Consider the following 22,631-nt stretch of genomic DNA (forward strand, 5'->3'; position numbering starts at 1 on the left):
ATGAACATTGTTTAAAGTCATCTTACCATAGCCATGTTTTCTCTTACTTGCTACAATATGAAAAATCTCTTTTGGGTTTACTTTGACCTGCTTAGCTAATTTTCTCTCATAATCTGATTTGGCCCTTTCATCCTTCTTACTGGACCTTTGTACTGCTCATGAGTATGCTGATTACCTTTTTCTGTATATTTCTTCCACGGTGTTTTCTCTCGCTCCCTTTTGCAGCCCTTGCTTTATATCTGTACTCATCCACTTAATTCCCACCTCTGACCTTGGAGGATAAACAGAGATCAGAGGTGGTCCAAGATGATTCCTAAATCATCTTGGACCATGCTTTGACTTGAGAAGTTACAAAGAAAGAATGTCAGTAGTGCTTAGGAAGTGGTTTGAGATCAGACTGCATAATTAACAATTTTATAGTTCAACATAAATTCTTTCTTGAGAGAGAATTTCACATGTTTGGCAATTTCTCAGACTGCACGCTCACTGTCATTGGGGGCAGAGTTATGGGTATAGATAAAGATGTATTCACCTTGGTTATATGGATATATCTTCAGATGCTATTATCAGCTCCAACACTCTCGAATCCCTTGTTGCCTTCTATAAAATATTGTTTCAATATTTTGGAGCCTGTTGTAGCTCAGTGGATGTGGCGTTTGCACACCACCGCGCTAGGCCGCACGAAGGAAGTCTTGGTTTCGAGTCTAGTCGGCGACTAGAGGAAATTTTTCTAAGCCTTTTTCCGACCGGTTCCCGAGTTAGTCGATCTCTGGCACGGGCAAGCAGGTTTTTCCTCCCGGAAACTCGGGTTTTTCGTCCTGTAAACTCAAGAAAATCGACCGTAGAACCCACATTATTTCAGACATTAAATATATTGTGTTAGGGTTAGAGACCACGAGATGGCGGCACATTTGAGCCGTCTCTCTTCACTGCGTACCGCTTAATTAGTGATAGCCTTGGGCCATCTGTCTCTGATTGGGTACCAGTGGAGATTGAACTGCCCACTCAGTCTCCAAAAGTTAGATAGGGCTAAATGGCCTCGCCTACTCCCGTATATACGGGAATAAAAAGGCATTAGCTGTTTTTTTTTGTTTTTTTTTTATAAAATATTGTTTCATATAATTATCTCTTAGCAACTTTATAAATTTCCTCCATTCAGTCTATATCCCCATCCTGTTTTAATTGTTTGCCCTGCATTCATTGTGCCAATCTGCTGATACATGACATCTACATCTTCCTGTGGATCCCCTGGTCTAGCAGTACCCAACAATATAATTTGTCCTGTTGGCCTCTATTTCACACCAGACAGCCTCAAATGAACCATCTCCCCCAGACCTGAAATTCTCTTTAACATGTTCGCTGCCATGCTCCTCGGGCATGGTTTGTTACCGCACGCCAAACAGTTTCACTTCTACAAGGTCAGTACGCCTTATCTCGTAGCTGGCTTATCAGACAGAATTTTGTTTCATACGCCAACTGCAAGTAATCTCATATCACCCCCTACCTGTCTTACATGCACTGACGACTGTGTAACTTGAGTTCAGAGTCAGTGACATTCAGCCTTCAGTGCAGTAAGGTTTATTGCGTCTAGTCTTACAATTATTTAAAATTATCTAAAGTAAAACCTTCAATTATGCCATGGCCGGTAAAAGAAAACTTACTGATGTAGAATTAGAAGCTTATGCTAATATGAGCGATGATGAATGGAATGAATTATTTGGTTCCGATTCCGAAGATGATTATAATCCTACAGACGACTCTAGCGATGGCTACAAAAAATTGTTTTATTTTCATTAATAAATACACAGTTTATGCAACAATACCTCTTATAATAGACTATACTTTTGCTGAAATTATTTTCCTTCTACCAGATGTGCTCTCTACTTTATTCACAAGCCAAGGGTCCAAATTAACGTGCTTATGCTACAGGCATAGGAGGTCGGTAATCGACATACGAATACATTCGTAGTTGGCTTGTGAGGCTCATATACCAACTATGAGTATGCTCGTAGCTGGCAGCGAACGTGTTAACTTCTAATTTTGTTAGTTGTAACTTCCAGCAATCATCAGCAATATCCCACCTCCTGTCAAAAAATCGGAGGTGCCAGGAATCGAACCCAGGGCCTTTCACATGCAGAGCAAATGTTCTACCACTGAGCTATACCCCAAGCATTAAGAACAGGATCATATACATGATACTTGTTCATTTCAAACCTTGTAAGAGAAGTAACCACTAGACCAAGTGTGCTCCTTGCAAAGTGATGATTGATATGTGACTGGATAACAGAAGTCTGGAATAACATTAACAATTCAAGAAACCATATTAATACAAAACATATCACAAAATGACAATCAGGAACTACCTACATTGATTCCTCCCCCATCTCTATTTCATAAAAAAAATTCTGTAATAATGCAGTTCTTAAATGCATATAAGTTTTCCATGACTTCTAAGGATTTAAACAGTGAAATAAATAATCTAAAATCAATCCTACCCACAACTGTTAATTGACCATGCTAATGCCTTAACAAAAACTAGAAGAGTTGGCCCTCGAAACAAATAATATCTTCCAAAAAATACTGAAGTTTCCTTATGTATACAACATTTATAAATCTCTAATACATATTTAAACATACTAATTATAAAATCATTTACCAGCAACCAAAAAGTGCCATATTTGTTTTTCAGATCCTCAGATACAAGCCAGGAAATATTTGAATATCACAGGGTGTGATGTATTGATTATCATGCCAACCTAATTGCAATATATAATATGACATAATTAACACCATGATCTCAATCATAAAATTAATACTGGCAAAAAAAAACATGTAAAAAAAAGTAAAAATTTAATAAATCAATTACTAGTTTCATACAACATTGTGTACTGCTTCAGATTGATAACAGACCACATTTTTTTAAATTCATTCAGTTATATTATACAAAATTTTTGAGTTTGTAATGCTCCTATTCCTGAATAATCTCAATAGGACTATTAAAAAGAAAAACGATTCAGAAAGAGCTACAACTGAAATTGTTGCCAATGTAGTATAAAATAAAAAAAAAAAAAATCCACATGCCACAAATCAAAAAAGTGGTTGTACTTGATTTCCAAATCAATGAAACAAAATTATGTACATTTGACAGTTTAAAGTAGCATTAATGTTATAAAGGTCCATCATCCCCTTTCAGACAGCTTTCAATATGATTCATTTGCCAGATTTCTCAGAAATCTGGCTACTGAATTTTTTTTTTTTCTTTTCTCTCTACTCATTCATAAGATCTGCAAGATATTTCATTCTTTCATCGCTTCATAAGACCTGCGAGATATTTCATTCTTTCATCGCTTCATTTCACAAAATATTCCTCTCTGGGTTTTTTTTGTTTTTATTAGTTTATTATTTATATTCACATGTATATCATTATATATTCATTGGTTAGTTGTAATAAAGTTTAAACTTTTTTTGCTTTTATCATTCCTATATATATTGTTTATCAAATTCTCATTTTATTTGTACTTTTTTTTTTATTATTATTAGAAGAAACAGTAATTACATCATTCAGGTACTTGGAACTTCTGAAGGCAAGTTTCCTTGTCTTTTAATGTTTGACATATAGTAATTTCTTTTTTTTTTTTAAATCAAATCTTAAATGCTGCATCTTATACCCTAATCATGCAGTAAGTGGTTGCCAAATTGGTAAGCTATATAGAACACTTCATTAAACATAAAACTCACTGTTGGTAGTTATATTTAGTGCTTCAAGAAGCAACATGAATCTAAGGTTTAGGAAAGTTTAAATTAGTGTATTTTATATTTATGTGCTCAATATTGGTTATGACAAACAATGGATGGAAAGTGTACTTTATTTTTATCACCATAATTGTTAATAATTTTGAATACTTCCAGATAATTCACCTGCTTCAGCAGCAGGTGAAGAAGAAAAGAAACGTCAAAAACGTGGAGGAAAAGGAATGGTGAAAGCTAAGAAAAAAGCTGAAAAGGAGAAAAAAATATGCTTGTTTAGAGCTTCTCGAGGCAAAAAGAAATTTGTAACAGTTGTCACTGGCCTTAAAACATTTGGTAAATTTCCTTAGCTTATTCATGTATTTTTAACCTTTATTTGACTTTATTTAACTTGATTACTTTATTTACTTGCCTGTGATTCAAATGAATCACAGACAAGTTTGTTGCATCTGCATTTTTCATTCTCACGCACATTTTTTTTTAATGAACACTCTATCCATGAAGGTTGGCCAACCTGTAGTACACTAATACCATGGATGGGCAATATCGAACTTGCTCACATTTGATTTGAAAAACTGTGGATTGTATTTCTTGGGAAACACAGGATGGCAGACTATTTCAGAGGATATCAGTGAAGGGAATAAATGAACAGGAGAAGAAATTTGTTCTTTGGGTTTAGAGTTGAACTCTAAGAGGGTGGCTGAGTTTGGGTTGTGATTTGTGATTTGCGAAGTTTGTCAAATGAAAAGGATGCAGTGTGCTACCATCAGCATAAATGATCTACTCCAGCTGATTAGTAGTCAGCTGGAGTAACTCATTTATGTATATAGAAGGAAGAGGGTGGGCAAAAGAATAGAGCCTTGTAGGACGCCAATGTTAGTTGTTTAGTTAGAAGATAAGGAGCCATCTACGATCATTCAACGTGAGCATCCAGCTAGAAAGCTGACTATCCAGTTATAGAAGTCAGGCAGATCGAATGATAAGAGTTTGCTTAATAGACCTTTGTGCCAGACTTGATCAGAAGCCTTGGAGATAACGAGGGCAACCACTTGAAATTCACCAAACCCTTCCATGGTATTTGTCCAGAGATGAGTTACATAGGTTAGTAGATCCCTGTTGATTAGCAGTGACAGAATCTATTCTGTCTCTCATTTATTAGATGAGTCTTCACATATTCATTTGATACTACTGCATTGTCACAAAAACAGCTAACATCATTCTTCCTTTCATGCTTCCTTTATTTCTTATATAGAACATTGGTCCTCAGTGAAATTCTTTGGTTTGTCACAATGATAACAGAGAGTCCTCTACAGTTGTCTGATGACTGTTCTTGAAAAATTTAAGTCTACTGAGTAAGCCAGCATGCTTCATATAATGAACATTAAATAGACTGATTTTGATATGAATGCTGAAACCGGTTGACAATGTTTTGTCAAAATTTTTCTAAGAAAAGCACCTGTTTCAATTATATATTTTTTCAAGAATATTGAATCTAAATGGGGTGCTTAAGGGTCAAAGCTATATAACTGAGAGGAAACCTCCACATAAGCGTTAAAGGAATGCGGAGAACCGATCAGGGCTTCTGACCTGATGTCCAGTCCTCACCTTCTCGAGCTGCATCCTGTAAGGTATCTAACTGGATACTGAACAAACGAGGATGGGCTGGCAATTTGGGATTTAGCCGACCAATTGTATTCTTATTGGTTAAACCGAAATAAAAAATGATGGTACAACATGACAGAATTTCATGCCGACTGAGGCATCGCCCACTCAAACAAGACCCCTGTTGTTTTCGTCAGGGAACCAGGGCAAACAGCGAAAAATCAGCTATTGGAACAAATCCTAATATCCACCCTAACTGAACATCACAAGAGTTCGAGATTAGTATTGTCAACATAAGAAGCCTTAATGGCAAAGAAATGGAGCTAGCTGGGGAATTGGATAAGTACCAGATCGACATAATAGGGGTGACTGAAACAAAAAAAGGCAAAAACTGGTGAGATCTTTCTGAGCAATAAATATAAAATGTTATATTCAGACAATGACAATCAAGGAAAAGAAGGAGAGAAGGATTAGCCATAGTATTCAACACTAAATACGAAGCTAACCTTCTTGAATGGCAGGCAGTCTCAAATAGGTGATGTGGGCAAATATGAGAATGGGAAACTGAACAATGAAACTTATATGTGCCTATGGTCCCACAGAAGGTTCTACTAATATAGAAGTGGAGGAATTTTTTGAGGCTTTAGAGAAAGCAACTGGCACAATGAAAAAGGAAAAGTTGGTCCTTGTTGGTGATCTAAATAGCAGAGTAGGAAATGATTGTCAGACATACAAATATTTTGGGAAAATTTGGAGAAAAGAGCAAAGCTAATAATAATGGCAAATACCTGTTGGATTTCTGCTCAGGACATGGACTGTTTTTATTTTTATTAACACCATGTTCCAACATAAAAATGTGCACAAATTCACATGGAGAGAAGAGGCAAGGAAGAAACGTCTCATTGACTATGTTATTATTGATAGTGATGTTTTCTCCCTGGTACAGGACACCAGAGTGTATAGAGCAGAGGTTCCCAAACTTTTTGTTTCCTAGAGCACATTCTAAAATATTGGTAGGGCAATGGGCACCATCTATTTTTTCAAGCAACTTTTTTGAATTCGTTTGTTAAATGAATACACAAAGTTTACATTATAATGAAATGTTTTATTACTTAAAAGTTTACATTATATAAAAATTTAAATATATATATGTAAGTTAGTGTGATCTTTGGCATTCCATTTCATTGGCCAGTGTTTCATAATTAGGAGAATATGATGATATTCCAGTTCTTAAACCGGAATGAACAACTTCGAATGCGTGTCTACTTTACATTGTATGTGTTTAATACTCGTCATGTGTCATTAACACATGCATCATATAGAATGCCATGAATTGCTGCGTGATTACTTCAAACTATACGGCACACTGTTGAACAGCGGCGGGCACACACAAATTGGTCAACGGGTGCCATGGTGCCCACGGGCATAGGGTTGGAAACCCCTGGTATAGAGGATTTGAAATTGGAAGTGATCGCCATTTAGTCTTGAGCAGGATAAAATTAAATTTCATATTGAAAAGAAGAACATGTAAGAAAGTGAATAAAAGTTGAGCAGCTCTCAGATGTGAACTGTAGACTAAAATACACAAATATTATTCAAGTAAAAATGAAAGAGTTTGAGAACAGGAACCAAACCTTGGAGTTTCAGTGGTAAGACCTGAAGAAAACAGTGATTGATTCAGCCAGAGAGGCATGTGATGAGATTGTCTGCAAGGATAGAAAAATCAGAACTCCATGGTGGAGAAGTTAAAGAGGCAGTGAAGGAAAAGAAGAAAGCATATCAAAAGTTCCTGTCAAATAAGTCAGCTTGTGCTCTTAGAGAATATAGAGACAAATGCAAGAATGCTAAACACTGTGTAAAACTAGCTAAACAAAAGTCATGGGAGGACTTTTGTAAGAACATTGGTAAGAACATAAAAAATAAATATCAAGAAGGTGGCAAGATATTCTGGAGGTTGTTGAAGAAGCTCAGAAATGGATGAAAGAGTGCTGTAAAAGAAATTAGAGGTGATGTGATAAAAAAAAGGTGACATGAAAACTGGAAAAAAAGGATATCCTTGAAGTATGGAGTAATTACTTCGAAAAATTGCTAAATGGAACAAGCAGTGATGACAGCACAGTGGTAAAAAACACTGACCAGGCATGCAGTCAGGAATACATATCCATACTTGAAGTAAAAAAGCCATCAAAAGCCTGAAATATGGAAAGGTATAGTTCACCCACAGTCTGTAGATCTCTGCTTGGCGTCTTGCCAAGAATAGTCGATTCATGCTGAAGGGGAGAAGGAAATTAAGGATGTACAAATTGGTCACCAACACGTGAAATCATGTGCTTTATAGGTAAAATTTTCCAACTGTTATACAAACAACATCGTTAACTTCAATGATCATAAAAGAGAAGTTAATTTTCCAACGTGTAATAATAAACAACTCATCCCACAATATGAACTGATTACTGTATTATCGAAATGGATTCTCCTCCTGTGGGCATGCTATATAGCAGTAAATGATATTTGACCAGGAGGTACAAAAGTCTTACTGTGGCTGCACTGCATAGTTTAGAAGGCCTGGACAGAGAGACAAATTCCAGATGATTGGAGTAGAGCTCTCATAATACTCATATACAAAAAAGGATAATAAAACTGAATGTGAGAATTACAGAATATAGAAGAAAGGAGGCGTGTTCACATTATGCTTGAACAGCTGAGGGTTGTAATCTTTGCATAAGATTACAATCCTTAGTGGCCAATTCAGCACAGCACTGTCCGTGAACATCTATGAGAGAGATTTAAGCGGGTCTGTGAGAAAGGGATCATTAATTAGCCAGATTGCCCTTTTCTGGATGGAATCAAGCAATCTTAAAGAGGATTTTGGTGCAGCATTCCATGGGTAGGTGGATTTGGGCTTTGCATAGAGTTAGCAGGTGTGAAGTATTTTCTTGTTCAAAAACAATTTTTTTTTGTGGCTGCAGAAGCTATAGTTGAAATATGGTTGTGCCAAGAAAAATTGTAGGTGTAAGTCAGTCCAAGAAGAGAAATCTGATTGCGTTTAGATATCTTAGTACTACTGAAGGTAAGGGGGGGAAGGGTGCAAGTTCTTTCTTGCGAGAGACCAGATAGAACTCAGTTTTCATGGCATTGAAGTTTACAGGGTTGTTCTTGCCCCACTGGGATATAGCTGGGAGATATGGGGTCAGGTCCCTGTCATGGTAGATCTTCGGGATTCTAATACTTGAACACTAACAAGTTCGTCGAATAAAAAGGAGGAATGGAGTGTACGGTTGTCGGCAAAACTATGGTTAACATTGGAAACTGTGAGGAGAGTAAGCCATCCACCATGACATGCAGTGAGCAACCAGTGAGGAAGGCAAACCATGGGATGGCAATTTAATGAGTAGGCGCCTGTGCTAAACCTGATTAAATGCCTTTGCAATGTCAATGGCAACCACATGAGTGTCTCCAAATTTCTCCATGGCCTAGTCCATAGGTGGGTGGTAGCAAGATCATCAATTGATTGCAAGTGACAGAATCCATACTGCTGGTCACTGATTAGTTGCTATGTTCACTAGGTGGTTCAAGAGTTGGTTGTTGATGACTTTCTCCTTAATTTTTGTGAGAGCAGTTGGACAGTTGTTCATTGGTTGACTTTTATCGCCTTTCTTTGGGATGGACTGGATGTGGACATGTTGTCAGGTAGATGCCATATGAATAGGATAGATTGAAGAGGCAATACAGGTGGTGTTAGTTCTGGGGCACAATTTTTTAACGCAATAGGTAGGATACCATCTGGACTAGATGCCTTGTTTGTGTTCAGGTTATTCAGGATTCTTCCAGATTTCTTTTTGTCGGAAGACATGAAGGGAGCCATTCTTTGTGGAGTGGAAGGAATGTTGCCTAGGTCATCAATGCAAGAATTGGAAGAGAAGAGTGATGGGAGTAAGCTGGACTTGTCTTTTGGTGAGGTGACCACAGTACCTTCTGGATACGAGAGTGGTGGAAACCCGGGTGGGCAAAAGTTGCACCCAATGGCCTTGGCAGGGGACCAGAAGAAGAAGAAGAAACACCTGCCATTTAGGCAAAAGGCATGTTTGCAGCATTTGGCCTTTTCAAGGTCTGACTTGGACTTGGTGATTCTTTTACAACAGTTGCAAGCTGCAAAGTAAGCAGCTGGAGTTTTGGTCTTGAGCCAATTGTGGTAAGCAGAGGTTTTCCCTTTTACAGCATTGGCACACTTTTTTGAGAACCAATGCTTAGATGGCAGCTGAGAATTTAGAGTGGAATAGGAAATGAAAATCTTCATTCCTGTGAACATGATTTCTGTTATTCATTCTGACCAGATGTTTGGATCAGAAGAACTGAAGCAGTAGTCGGGCCATGAGAAGGAGGAATAGAAGTCACGGAGTCCTCTCAGTTGGCACTCTTGTAGTGCCCAAGGACACAAAAACTGGTGCATGTAGGTTGTTCTGCAGCAAAAGAGACTTTAAGTCTAATCACTTCTGTCTCTCTTTTATTATGATTGTGTGCTTATTACAATTGTTATTTTGTATTTCAAATAATATCTCTTTGACGGACAGAAGAGAAAAAAAATGGGATCATTATTTAATTCATTCTTAGTGCTGTTTTATTCCTTTAAACTAGAATATGTACTATTGTATACTTGTTACTAATTTAATACTTACTTTCTTTAAAGAAATTGATCTGAAGGATGCATCGAAGTTTTTTTCGCATAAATTTTCCTGTGGTTCATCAGTTACAGGAGATGATGAAATAGTAATTCAGGGAGATGTCAAAGATGAGCTCTTTGATGTAATTACAGAACAGTGGCCAGAGGTAAGTTATCTTAGGATCTTTGAAATTACAATACAAGGTTTAATTATTACTATTGCAGTAAACTCACTATAACATACTTCTGTAAGGCAAGTAACCAGTTTATTTATGCTCTGGAGGTTTGGGTAGGAATTTTTAAGTAGCTTGTTATAGTTGAATGAGCCAACTGTGGTGATATTTGCTGTAGTGAGAAGTGACTGTATACCATCATGCTGACTTCAAATGCCATTATGGCATTTATTTAAAGTCTAATGCATTAACCACCTTACCGGCCATTATGGTTCAAATACGCATCCTCATAAGCTTTGTATCCATCATATATTTCAATGTAACATCAATGATATTACAATTTTGATATGCACTTCGCATCCATGATAACCTTGACGTCTCGGCCGTTAGCGTGGTTAATGGTGTTATACATCAAAGATGTCATCTTCATCTTTAAGTATAATGACATTTACCCTTTAAATACCATTATACTTCTTTAGCACAGTAACAAGTAACTGTAACTGAACAAATACTTGTATGTCCATAATAGATGCTGCTTGACTGCAAATTTTATTTATCCATCTATCCCTATACAAACAAATGTGTGCGAGACTTAGTTATGTTTCTAAATAATAGCTGTAATATTAAGTGAAGTTGGAAGTTGATTCGAGTGCATCAAACTGTATCACTCACATTTTTCTTCTGATTATCGTATATGGATAATATAGTTATCTATGCAACCCACTCACCATAAAGCATGTGTGAGTGTTTGTTTGTTTGTTTATTTATTTTTACCAACCCTACACACAGGAAGTCTCAAAACCTGCAAGATGAATTAGGATATTGCAGTATCTCAATGTAAATACAGCTGTGGGATTAGATGGGATATCAGCTTTGTGATATCCTATCACAGGTTTTGTAAGAATGTGCAAGGGAACTGGCAATGCCTTTGACTAAGCTGTTTAATTTAAGTCTCAGCTCTGGTAAAGTTCCAAGGGAGTGGAAAGAGAACAAAGTTATTCCTTTGCATAAGGGAGATTCTACAACTACAGTAACAAATTATAGACCAATCAGTATCTCAGGCATGGTGTTTGTAAAAGCACTAGAAAAATTGGTAAAAAAGAGAATTCAAGAATGGGTAGATAAAAATATGATACTGTATGAGGGTGAACATGGTCATGCCTAAATAGAGTAACAGCTGAGTTGGATAAAGGAAATGACAACACGATTTTGCTGGATTTTGCAAAGGCATTTGACAGATTACCACATGGAATACTGTTACACAAATCAGAACAAATGGAGATAGCTATGACACTGGTTAAGTGGTTAACCAATGTCATAGTCATAGAAAAGAGGATGGTTGCTGGACAGCAAAAAGTGGTATCTGGAGGAACAGAATCGAGAGGAAAACAGGTGACTAGTTGTGTGCAACGAGTTTCAGTGCTGTGACCATTGTTGTTTAATTGGTACATAAATGATATAGGAACTAACCTGAAAAGAAATATTCAGTTGTTTCATGATGATGCAAAATTAAATAGAGTAATAGTTAATCAAGACGATGTGGAGAACTTGCAGGACAATTTAAATAGGCTGTCAGTATGGGCAAAAGTTAATGGATGTCAGTTTGATGTCGAGAAATGTAAAGTTATGCATTTTGGGAGAAATAGATTACAAGCTGTGTATCACATTGATGGCACTGTACTCCAGGAAATAGATGAAACTAGAGATTTAGGGGAGGTGGTAGACTGAGAGAAAGTTTAGAGGACATATTGCTAATGTTGTTGAGGTAACCCATAAGATTACTTGGCTATTGAAGAGCACATTAACAAGTAGAGATAAGGAAGTTGTAATTCCTCTTTATTAATTCCAACATAAAAATGTGTACAAATTCACATGGAAAGAAGAGGCAAGGAATAAGAAAAGTTTCATTGACTATGTTATTGTTGATAGTGATTTTTTCTCCATGGTGCAGGACACCAGAGTGTACAGAGGATTTGAAATTGGAAGTGATCACTATTTAGTCTTGAGCAGGATAAAATTGAATTTCATATTGAAAAGAATAACATGTAAGAAAGTTTTAAAGCGAATAAAAGTTGAGCAGCTCTCAGATGCGAACTGTAGACTAAAATACACAAAGTTTATTGGGGAAAAAATGAAACAGTTTGAAAACAGGAATCAAACCTTGGAGATTCAGTGGCAAGCCTTGAAGAAAGCCCTGATTGATTCAGCTAGAGAGGCATGTGGTGAAGTTGTCTGCAAGGACAGAAAAATTATCTTACAGTGGCTGCCTTGATGTGCCCACATTTGGATTACTGTGTTCAAGTCTGGTCCCCTGGGTTGCTTGGGGATAAGGAAGCAGTGGAGAGGATACAGAGGTGAGTGGCCTGTGGAATGTTCCCTGTGAGGATAGATTGAAGGTGTGTGGATTGCAGAAGTTGGTTGATAGGAGAAAAAGAGGGGATATGATAGAAACATTTAAGTTGTTTAAAGGATTTTATAGGATAGATGCAGGGGGAAATGTTTTAGCACTTGGCTAGAGGGACCAGAACAAGGGGTCATCCCTGGAAGTTGAATAAAGTTGTGGTCACTAGGGATGTGAGGACTAGATTTTTATTTGGAAAGTGGTGAATGAGTGGAACAGGTTGCCAGAGTCAGTTGCGAATGCTTTTTCTGTTAATGGGGTTCAAGGAGAGGTATGATAGATTGGGTCTCCCGTGATGAGTCTTTAGACTCCATGGAGTTGCTCGTATAAATTTTTTTTTTTTTCTTTTTCTGAATTTCTGCCCCCTGAATGGACTCAAAATCATGCGATTAGTAGCATTCACTTCTCTCCAATCTCTTCTCCGCTTCCTAAAAATCATATACCTTTTATGCTTGATTCCAACTACATCTGATTCTGAGAACTAGGTTTCACTAATGCCAACAATCTTAGGCCATAATGTATTCACCAAGGTAACAAAACTCAACCACTTGGTGGTTCCTGATGATCCTGGAACCTGAAGGCTTTTTCATATACTTACATCTGCAGTCTGCTTTGCCCAGGCAACTTTTCTTTTTTTTTTTTTTTTGTTCTCCCTTACAGTCAAAGTCTGAATCCAAAGTGTACAGGTTAGCTACTACAAATTTTCATAACAATGCTCAATAGCATTCATATAATTCGTCAACCTCTCTCTCTCTCTCACGATAATCTAGTTTCCCTGATTTTCTGAATATATTCCTGTTATATATCTTTATATGATCTATTCTGGTTCAAGATTTCCATGCTACATTTTGTTGCATTTTCTTTATGCCTTTTATTTTCCCTTGATAAGTATTTTATATCTTCTGCTCTTGTACCCTGATAAGAGCAAAAGTAAAATACTAATTATTATTATTATTATCTATCTATCTCTGAAAGTTAATCCCATACAGTCCAATTATCTCCAGACACCGACATAATCTTTCTCAAAGATTTCAGCATCCACAATTCTGACTGGCACTCTTTCTCTATATTCACAGATCAAACTGGAATAGAAGCCAAATTCCAGATAATCCTGCATCATTCTCCCAACACAATGAACTTTTTCTTAACCAGCTCTTCTAAATACTGCTGACATGGTAACTAACTGCAGCCTTGTCCATATTTTTTTTCCCTACAGATTGTTCTTTTCCCAAACAATTTCAACCTCATATCCTATGGTACTACAATGGTGCCAATTTAGATTAACCTTTATGGGAATTTTTATACCCATATAGAAAATCTGAATACTACTTCCATTCCAAGTATTTGCACTTATCTCAGCAAGAATAATTTCAGTTATTAAGCTGAAATTATTCTTGCTGGGATGAATGCCTTTGTTCCTCATTCCATTCAAAATTTCTGACCCTTGTCCAAGCCTTGGTTTTCAACACAAGCACATCAAAGCAGTGCAAGGTAAAAATCCAGTATAACACCCAGTGGCTCAAGCAAAAGACTAGCCTCTCTTTGCTCAGTTTACACTACAGCCAGTAACAACTACAAAATAATCATAAGCAAATCTAAAGCAGACTTTCTAAAGACAAAATGTACTCATCTTGCCTCCTGCTCAAATGGCAGTTGAGCCTTCTGGTCTCATGCAGAGGTTGTTGGGTAAAACTTCTACCCTACTATGTTTTCAGTTCTCTCATCCTGATGGAACAATAGCAACATCTAAAAATAAAATAGACTTCTTGATATCAGTCTTCTTTTCCAACTTGTTTACACAGACAACCAATGCAAGGGTCAAAGCTGTATAACTGAGAGAAGACCTCCACATAGCCTTTAAAGGAATGCAGAGAACCGACCATGGCTTCTGACCTAATGTCCATTCCTCACCTTCTCATGGTACACCCTGTTGGGTATCTACTTGACTGAACGAACAAGGATAGGCTGGCAATTTGGGATTTAGCCGACCAAATTGTATTCTTATTGGTTAAACCAAAATAAAAATCGATGGTACAACGTGACAAAATTTCATGCCGGCTGGGGTGTCACCCGGTTAAACAAGGCCCCCCCCCGTTGTTTTCACCTGGGAACCAGGGCAAACAGCGAAAAGTCAGCTACTGGAACAAATCTGAAAACAAACCCCAACTTAACATCACCAGAGTTAAAGATCAGTACTATCAACATAAGAAGCCTGAATGGCAAAGAAATGGAGCTAGCTGAGGATTAGATAAGTACCAGATCGACATAATAGGGGTGACTGAAACAAAAAAGACAAAAACAGGTGAGATCTTTCTGGGCAATAAATACAAAATGTTATATTCAGTCAATGACAATCAAGGAAAAGAAGGAGTAGCCATAGTGTTCAACACAAAATAGAGGGTAATCTTCTTGAATGGCAGTCAGTCTCAAGTAGAGTAATGTGGGCAGATATGAGAATGGAGAACTGGACAATGAGACTTATTTGGTCTATGGTCCCACAGAAGGTTCTACTAAGGTAGAAGTGGAGGAATTTTTTGAGGCTTTAGAAAAAGCAACTGACACAATGAAAAGGGAAAAGTTGGTCCTTGTTGGGGATCTAAATAGCACAGTAGGAAATGATTGTGAGACATACAAAAATATTTTGGGAAAATTTGGAGAAAAGAGCAAGGCTAATAATAATGGCAAATATTTGTTGGATTTCTGCTCAGGACATGGATTGGTTATTACTAACACCATGTTCCAACATAAAAATGTGCACAAATCCACATGGAGAGAAGAGGCAAGGAATAAGAAAAGTCTCATTGACTATGTTATTGTTGATAGTAATTTTTTTTCCCCTGGTGCATGACACCAGAGTGTACAGAGAATTTGAAATTGGAAGTGATCACTATTTAGTCTTGAGCAGGATAAAATTAAATTTCATATTGAAAAGAAAGTTTTAAAGCGAATAAAAGTTGAGCAGCTCTCAGATGAGAACTGTAGACTAAAATACACAAAGTTTATTGGGAAAAAAATGAGAGTTTGAAAACAGGAATCAAATCTTGGAGATTCAGTGGCAAGCCTTGCAGAAAGCCCTGATTGATTCAGCTAGAGAGGCATGTGGTGAAGTGGTCTGCAAGGACAGAAAAATTAGAACTCCATGGTGGACACAGGAAGTTAAAGAAGCAGTGAAGGAAAAGAAGAAAGCACATCAAAAGTTCCTGGAAAATAAGTCAGCTTGTGCTCTTAGAGAATACAGAGACAAATGCAAGAATGCTAAACACTGTGTAAAACTAGCTAAACAAAAGTCATCGGAGGACTTTGGCAAGAATCTAGAAAATAAATATGAAGAAGGTGCCAAATATTCTGGACGTTGTTGAAGAAGCTTAGGAATGGAGGAAAGAGTGCTGTAAAAGGAGTTAGAGATGATAAAGGTGACAGGAAAACGGGAGAAAAAGATCTCCTTCAAGTATGGAGTAATTACTTTGAAAAACTGCTAAATGAAATAAGCAGTGATAGCACAGTGGTAAAAAAACACTGACCAGGCATGCCGTCATGAATACATATCCATACTTGAAGTAGAAAAAGCCATCAGAGGCTTGAAATGTGGAAAGGCAGCAGGAGTAGATGATATTCGACCAGAAATGCTAAAGTATGGTGGTATAAAAGTCTTACAGTGGCTGCACTGCATAGTTCAGAAAGCCTGGACAGAGGGAAGAATTCCAGATGATTGTAGTAGAGCGCTCATAGTAGCCATTTCCCTACTGAGTGGTCCTGGCAAGATCTATGCAAGTATACTTGAGAGACGGTTGAGAAGAATTGTGGAAGAATAGCTGGGTGAAGAACAAGCTGGATTCAGGCCAAATAGAGGCTGTCAGGATCAGATCTTCACTTTACGACAAATAGTCGAGAAAGCATGGGAATATAACAAAGATCTGTGTTTAAGTTTTGTCGATTTGGAAAAGGCATATGACAGGGTGCCAAGAGAAAAGCTATTCAATGTGCTACAGTTATATGGTGTCAATGGGGCATTGTATCAAGCAATACTTAGTCTTTATTTGAGTTGTAAGTCAGCAGTTAGAATTGAAGGAAGTTGGTTTAATGTTAAATCTGGTGTGAGACAAAGATGTACATTATCCCCTCTGTTATTCATTATCTATATGGATCACATTATAAAGGAAAGTGGTATTAAACATGATATCAAAATTGGAGATGTTAATGTCAGCTCTTTGCTTTATGCGGATGATGTTATACTTCTAAATAAATCTGCTACAAGTGTGCAAGATTCTCTGACTAAATTGAATAACTGTTGTAATAGATATGATATGAAGGTCAGCAATAGAAAGACAAAGGCAATGAAAATAAGCAGAATCATTGAAAATGTCAACTGTGTTGTGAATGGAGAACCTGTGGAACAAGTAAAACATTTCAGCTACTTAGGCACGATTTTTAGTGAAGATGGTAAATTAAATATAGAAATAGACAACAGAATCAGCAAACCTGGTATGGTGGGAAGTCATTTGAATAAATTCATATGGAATAAGAGAGAAATTAGTCGGAACACTAAATTATCTGTATACAAGACTGTGTTCAAACCAGTTTTAACTTATGGATCTGAGAGCTGGATCAGAAGTAAAACACTTGACCAAAGACTAGAGACTGCAGATATGAGAGTCCTGCAAAAGATTAATAGAATGAACAGATGGCATCAATGGCAATATCATATTAAAAATGAGGATATTAGGAAAGAATTTGACATTGTCAGCATCCAGGAATGCGTTAGCAGAGCTATCTCAGGTGGTATGGTCACTTAAACAGAATGGGTGAAGAAAGATTAGCAAAAGAAGTGTTCTCTGCCAGGTTGGCAGCAAAACGACCCAGAGGAAGACCAAGATATAGGTGGATTGATATGGTACAAAGTGCCTTAGACAATAGAAATATAAGATCTGATAATGTTGGAGTCTTGACAAGTAACAGACTGATTTGGAGGAAAATTGTAGATAGGAAGTTAGTAATGATGTGATTTTTTTCATGTAGTACTATCATATCCTGTACACCCCTTGAGGATACATGGCAGGAATTTGATAATGATGACCAAAGCAAATTTCCTCATTATTCCCCAAACCACTTTCAGTATGCTTTCTCTGATCTTCCGTCAGAAAAATATTCAATAGCCATGGTACTAAGTCCTCCAAGACCAGATGGTATCCCTTTAGTTGTACCAAAAGTTATGCTCCAGAATTAACATCAATCCTCTGTTGCCTTTACAAGCTGTCCATAGCATGGAAGCAAGTTTTTATTCAGCCTGTTAAAAAAAAAAAAAAAAAAAAAAGAACAAGAAAGAGAGAGAGATCAGCCATCAAATTGTTGTCCCACTTCCCTCATCTCAAAAGGGATGGTGAAGGTTGTCAATAACCAACTTCTTTGCTACCTGGATATCCACTAGTTAATTAGTTATCAATATGGATACTATCATCTTGCTGTACAAGAGATTTCCTTGTTAACCACTAATCTTACCAACCTTTGGACATAGGCTATTGAAAGATATGGAGTCTTATGTGGTTACTCAATATTTCCAAGGCATATAACAAAGTCTGGCATCACAACCTTCTTTCCAAGCTACCATTTTATGGTCTCCCTCCTGCCCTTTGTAAGACTGCCAGCTTCCTCTCTGGTCATTCACTGTATGTAAATTGGTTGTTCCCTCTCATCTGATTTTTCTATCAATGCTAGAGTACCTGAAGGTTCTGTGTTTTCACCTACTCTCTCTCCTGTGTATCAATGATCTTTCACTAATGTCCGATCTTATTCATAGCTTATTCATATATGCTGAAGACTGTATACTCCACTTCTCTTCATCATTCACAAAACCATGCAGTGATCAGATGACTCTGCCTTCAAGGTCTATAGCTATTGTTTTAAACACTGATCAAAACTGGACCAAAACACTATCCTACCTTATTTTTCAGAAGAAAGGCCATGACTTACTCTTTCTCACTTTTGATAATACTCTGCTCACCAGCGAGTAAGATCAATTTTCTTTTCTTGGGCTGACTTTCACATATCACCTATGCATACCAGCCACTGAATTAGAAACTTTTATGTAGATGTATGTAAATGTCACTTATGTAGTGTATATGCAAAATACTTGTTAACAATGTTCTAGGCAGTTATTTAAGAATGCAGCTGGTCAGTAATTATTAATAGTATTGATCACAATGGGAAAAACAAAGGATCTAATAAAGATTCAATAAAGGGCTTATTGTGGGTGCCCATCTGGCTGGAACCACAATTTTGAAAAGGGGAGAGCTCATTTTCTCAAAAGGTGAGATATCCCAGGTGTTTAATCAGTGGAAAAATAACTAATATTCCTGACCTATATCTCATTGCACAGAAAACTGAAAGGGATGGATATTGGCAGTTAATTACTTATATGGAACCAATGATTATTTATTTTAGTAAATACATATATTAAATTCTTTCTTTTAAGATTGCAGAGTGGTCAGCATTCATAGTGAAGAATTTATGGAGACAAAAACACGTGTTGAAATAATTACTTTACTTATAATTAAGAATTTTATATTCAACATTTTGACCTCTGTACTGGGGTCATCATCAGGAAAACATACATATTGTACAGGACACAAGCTACATGACACTATACAAAAGTAAGATGAATCTAAATGTTTTGTAATTGTTTACCCTATCCTGACCTCACTTCATAAACAAAATTAAAAACATCACACTCAACGGCGAAGATTTATTAGTCAGCTTTGATGTAACTGCCCTTTTCACTAATGTTCCAATGAATGATACTATTCTTTTCATACAGATCATATTTCCGCCTGATATCACAGCCATGTGCTCACCACTTTTACATGGAAGACCTTGAGTAGAAGGCTCTGGATACCACAAGCCAAAAGTCTGGTTCAGATATATTGATGATATTTTCACCATTTGGCCCTATGGCTGTGAGATATTAAATACACTCCTAAGACCTCAGAACATACAACACAAACATCCAGTTCACCATCAAAATCGAAAACAATAACTCTCTTCCTTTTTTAAACACACTTGTCACATGTCTTCCCTTAAGCTGTCTCTCCTTCATGGTCTACCACAAACCTACATACACAGGTCAATACATACATAAAAATTCATACCACCATCCAACACAAAAATTAGAGGGTGCCAATGACCCCAAACACAGAGTCCTAACAGTTTGCTCCAATGAATAGGTGCTGAACAAAGAATATAAAAAGATTAGCTGTTTGTTAAAAAAAAACAATGGTTGGTGTAGTTGCGGTCAGTTGGTGGAGACAGAGTTGTAGAGTAGATGCCCTCCCTCAATGAGTCTTTGGACTCCCTAATAATAAAAGCAGGTCACAAAAATACCATGAAAAGCAAAAAAATTACAAGAATGCCATACCATACCATACATTAGGGGCATTTCAGAAAAAATCATTTCGCTCAGAGGACATATGCATAAGCAAAGTGTCCTTGTCCAATTTGTGAGAGCGATCATGTGGTATTGACTTGGGAGGTTGCAAAATTTGTGGATTTCTCTCGTAAGAAGGAGTATATACGGAACTACAGGTTAGGTAATTATAACAAGATTCGGATTGAGCTTACAACCGACCCATGGCAAAACATATTTCAGGGGAAAGATGTTAGCAGTGCATGGGATAAAATCAGCAGGTATCTGAGGAAGGCAATATCAGAATGTATTCCCCTGGTCAGGAAGACAAAAAAGGTAGGCATTAGATGGATGAGTAGTAGTATCAGGCTTGATCTGCAAAAAAAGAAAATGTTATGGAGAATTTACAAGGAGAAAGGCGATCGGTACACCCATGAGCAGCACAAGGCTCAAGCTAGGAAGGTTACCAGCATAGTAAGAAAAGTTAAATCAGATTATGAGAAGACCTTAGCCAAGGAGATCAAGGATAATCCCAAAGAGTTCTTCTGCTATGTGGCAAGTAAAAGGAAGAATGACTTTGGAAGGATAACCTTAGTGGGTGCTGTTGGTATTGAGGTGACTAATTCAGATGTAATAGTAGAGTTACTGAGTGATCACTTTTCAAAAGTCTACCACCCAAGTAAGGATATCTCTGTACCTGTAGCAATAACTAATGTGAGAATTGAAGTTAATAAATCAGAGGTACTTAGTATATTGTAGAATTTAAAAGCAAACACTGCTGTAGGTTTAGATGGAATATCAGTTATCTGGTGTTACGTGAATGTGCAGAGGATTTGTCAACTCATCATCATCATCATCATCAAATTCCTGCCATGTACCCTCAAGGGGTGTACAGGATATGACAGTACTACATGAAAAAATTACATCATTACTAACTTCCTATCTACAATTTTCCTCCAAATCAGTCTGTTACTTGTCAAGACTCCAACATTATCAGATCTTATATTTCTATCGTCTAAGGCACTTTGTAGAGTATCAATCCACCTATATCTTGGTCTTCCTCTGGGTCGTTTTCCTTCCAACCTGGCAGAGAACACTTGTTTTGCCAATCTTTCCTCGCCCATTCTGATTAAATGACCATACCACCTGAGATTAGCTCTGCTAACGCATTCCTGGATGCTGACAATATCAAGTACTTTCCTAATATCCTCATTTTTAATATGATATTGCCATTGATGCCATCTGTTCATGCCTGTAATCTTTCTCAGGACTCTCATATCTGCGGTCTCTAGTCTTTGGTCAAGTGTTTTACTTCTGACCCAGCTCTCAGATCCATAAGTTAAAATTGGTTTGAACACTGTCTTGTATACAGCTAATTTAGTGTTCCGACTAATTTCTTTCTTATTCCATATGAATTTATTCAATTGACTTCCCACCATACCAGCTTTGCTGATTCTGTTGTCTATTTCTATATTTAGTTTGCCATCTTCAGTAAAAATTGTGCCTAAGTAGCTGAAATGTTTTACTTGTTCCACAGGTTCTCCATTCACAACACAGTTGACATTTTCAATGATTCTGCCTATTTTCATTGTCTTTGTCTTTTTATTGCTGACCTTCATACCATATCTATTACAACAGCTATTCAATTTAGTCAGAGAATCTTGCAGACTTGTAGCGGATTTATTTAGAAGTATAACATCATCTGCATAAAGCAAAGAGCTGACATTAACATCTCCAATTTTGATATCAGGTTTAATACCACATTCCTTCATGATGTGATCCATATAGATAATGAATAACAGAGGGGATAACATACATCCTTGTCTCACACCAGATTTAACATTAAACCATCTTCCTGTACTTCCTTCAATTCTAACTGCTGACTTACAACTCAAATAAAGACTAAGTATTGCTTGATATAATGCCCCATATAACTGCAGCGTATTGAATAGCTTCTCTCTTGGCACCTTGTCATATGCCTTTTCCAAATCGACAAAACTTAAATACAGATCTTTGTTATATTCCCATGCTTTCTCGACTATTTATCGTAAAGTGAAGATCTGATCCTGACAGCCTCTATTTGGCCTGAATCCAGCTTGTTCTTCACCAAGCTTTTCTTCCACAATTCTTCTCAACCGTTTCTCAAGTATACTTGCATAGATCTTGCCAGGAACACTCAGTAGGGAAATACCTCTGTAATTCTCACATTCAGTTTTATTTCCCTTTTTATATATGGGTACTATGAGAGCTCTACTCCAATCATCGGGAATTCGTCCCTCTGCCCAGGCTTTCTGAACTATGCAGTGCAGCCACTGTAAGACTCTTATACCACCATACTTCAGCATTTCTGGTCGAATATCATCTACTCCTGCTGCCTTTCCACATTTCAAGCCTTTGATGGCTTTTTCTACTTCAAGTATGGATATGTATTCCTGACTGCATGCCTGGTCAGTGTTTTTTATCACTGTTCTGTCATCACTGCTTGTTTCATTTAGCAGTTTTTCAAAGTAATTACTCCATACTTCAAGGATATCTTTTTCTCCTGTTTTCATTTCACCTTTATCATCTCTAATTCCTTTTACAGCACTCTTTCCTCCATTCCTAAGCTTCTTCAACAACCTCCAGAATATTTTGCCACCTTCTTGGTATTTA

At 37.1% G+C, this 22,631-nt stretch overlaps 1 protein-coding gene and 1 long non-coding RNA gene across 6 annotated transcripts in view; one reads left to right on the forward strand and one right to left on the reverse strand.

Moving 5' to 3' along the window:
- The window catches only part of DENR (density-regulated protein), a 102,896-nt gene that overhangs the window by 74,997 nt on the left and 5,268 nt on the right, over positions 1 to 22,631 (forward strand). For all 4 annotated transcript variants that reach the window (XM_090400049.1, XM_090400051.1, XM_090400048.1 and 1 more), the window contains exons 5-6: positions 3,910 to 4,083; positions 10,037 to 10,176. In XM_090400049.1, the coding sequence (XP_090256175.1) occupies positions 3,910 to 4,083; positions 10,037 to 10,176 (314 nt within the window). The remainder of the gene's footprint in view (positions 1 to 3,909; positions 4,084 to 10,036; positions 10,177 to 22,631) is intronic.
- LOC150101988 (uncharacterized) overlaps positions 1 to 22,631 on the reverse strand; it is a 144,610-nt gene that overhangs the window by 73,627 nt on the left and 48,352 nt on the right. Inside the window, exon 3 of one of the 2 annotated variants that reach the window (XR_016549010.1) lies at positions 2,657 to 2,756. The exons of the other annotated variant lie outside the window; for it this stretch is intronic. This is a non-coding gene — a long non-coding RNA (uncharacterized LOC150101988). The remainder of the gene's footprint in view (positions 1 to 2,656; positions 2,757 to 22,631) is intronic. 2 annotated transcript variants of the gene reach the window in all.

Source organism: Typopeltis vanoorti, chromosome 11, assembly GCF_054136105.1.
Source record: "Typopeltis vanoorti isolate ZY-2024b chromosome 11, IOZ_Tvanoo_1.0, whole genome shotgun sequence".
In the NCBI taxonomy this organism is placed as follows: Eukaryota; Metazoa; Arthropoda; class Arachnida; order Uropygi; family Thelyphonidae; genus Typopeltis; species Typopeltis vanoorti.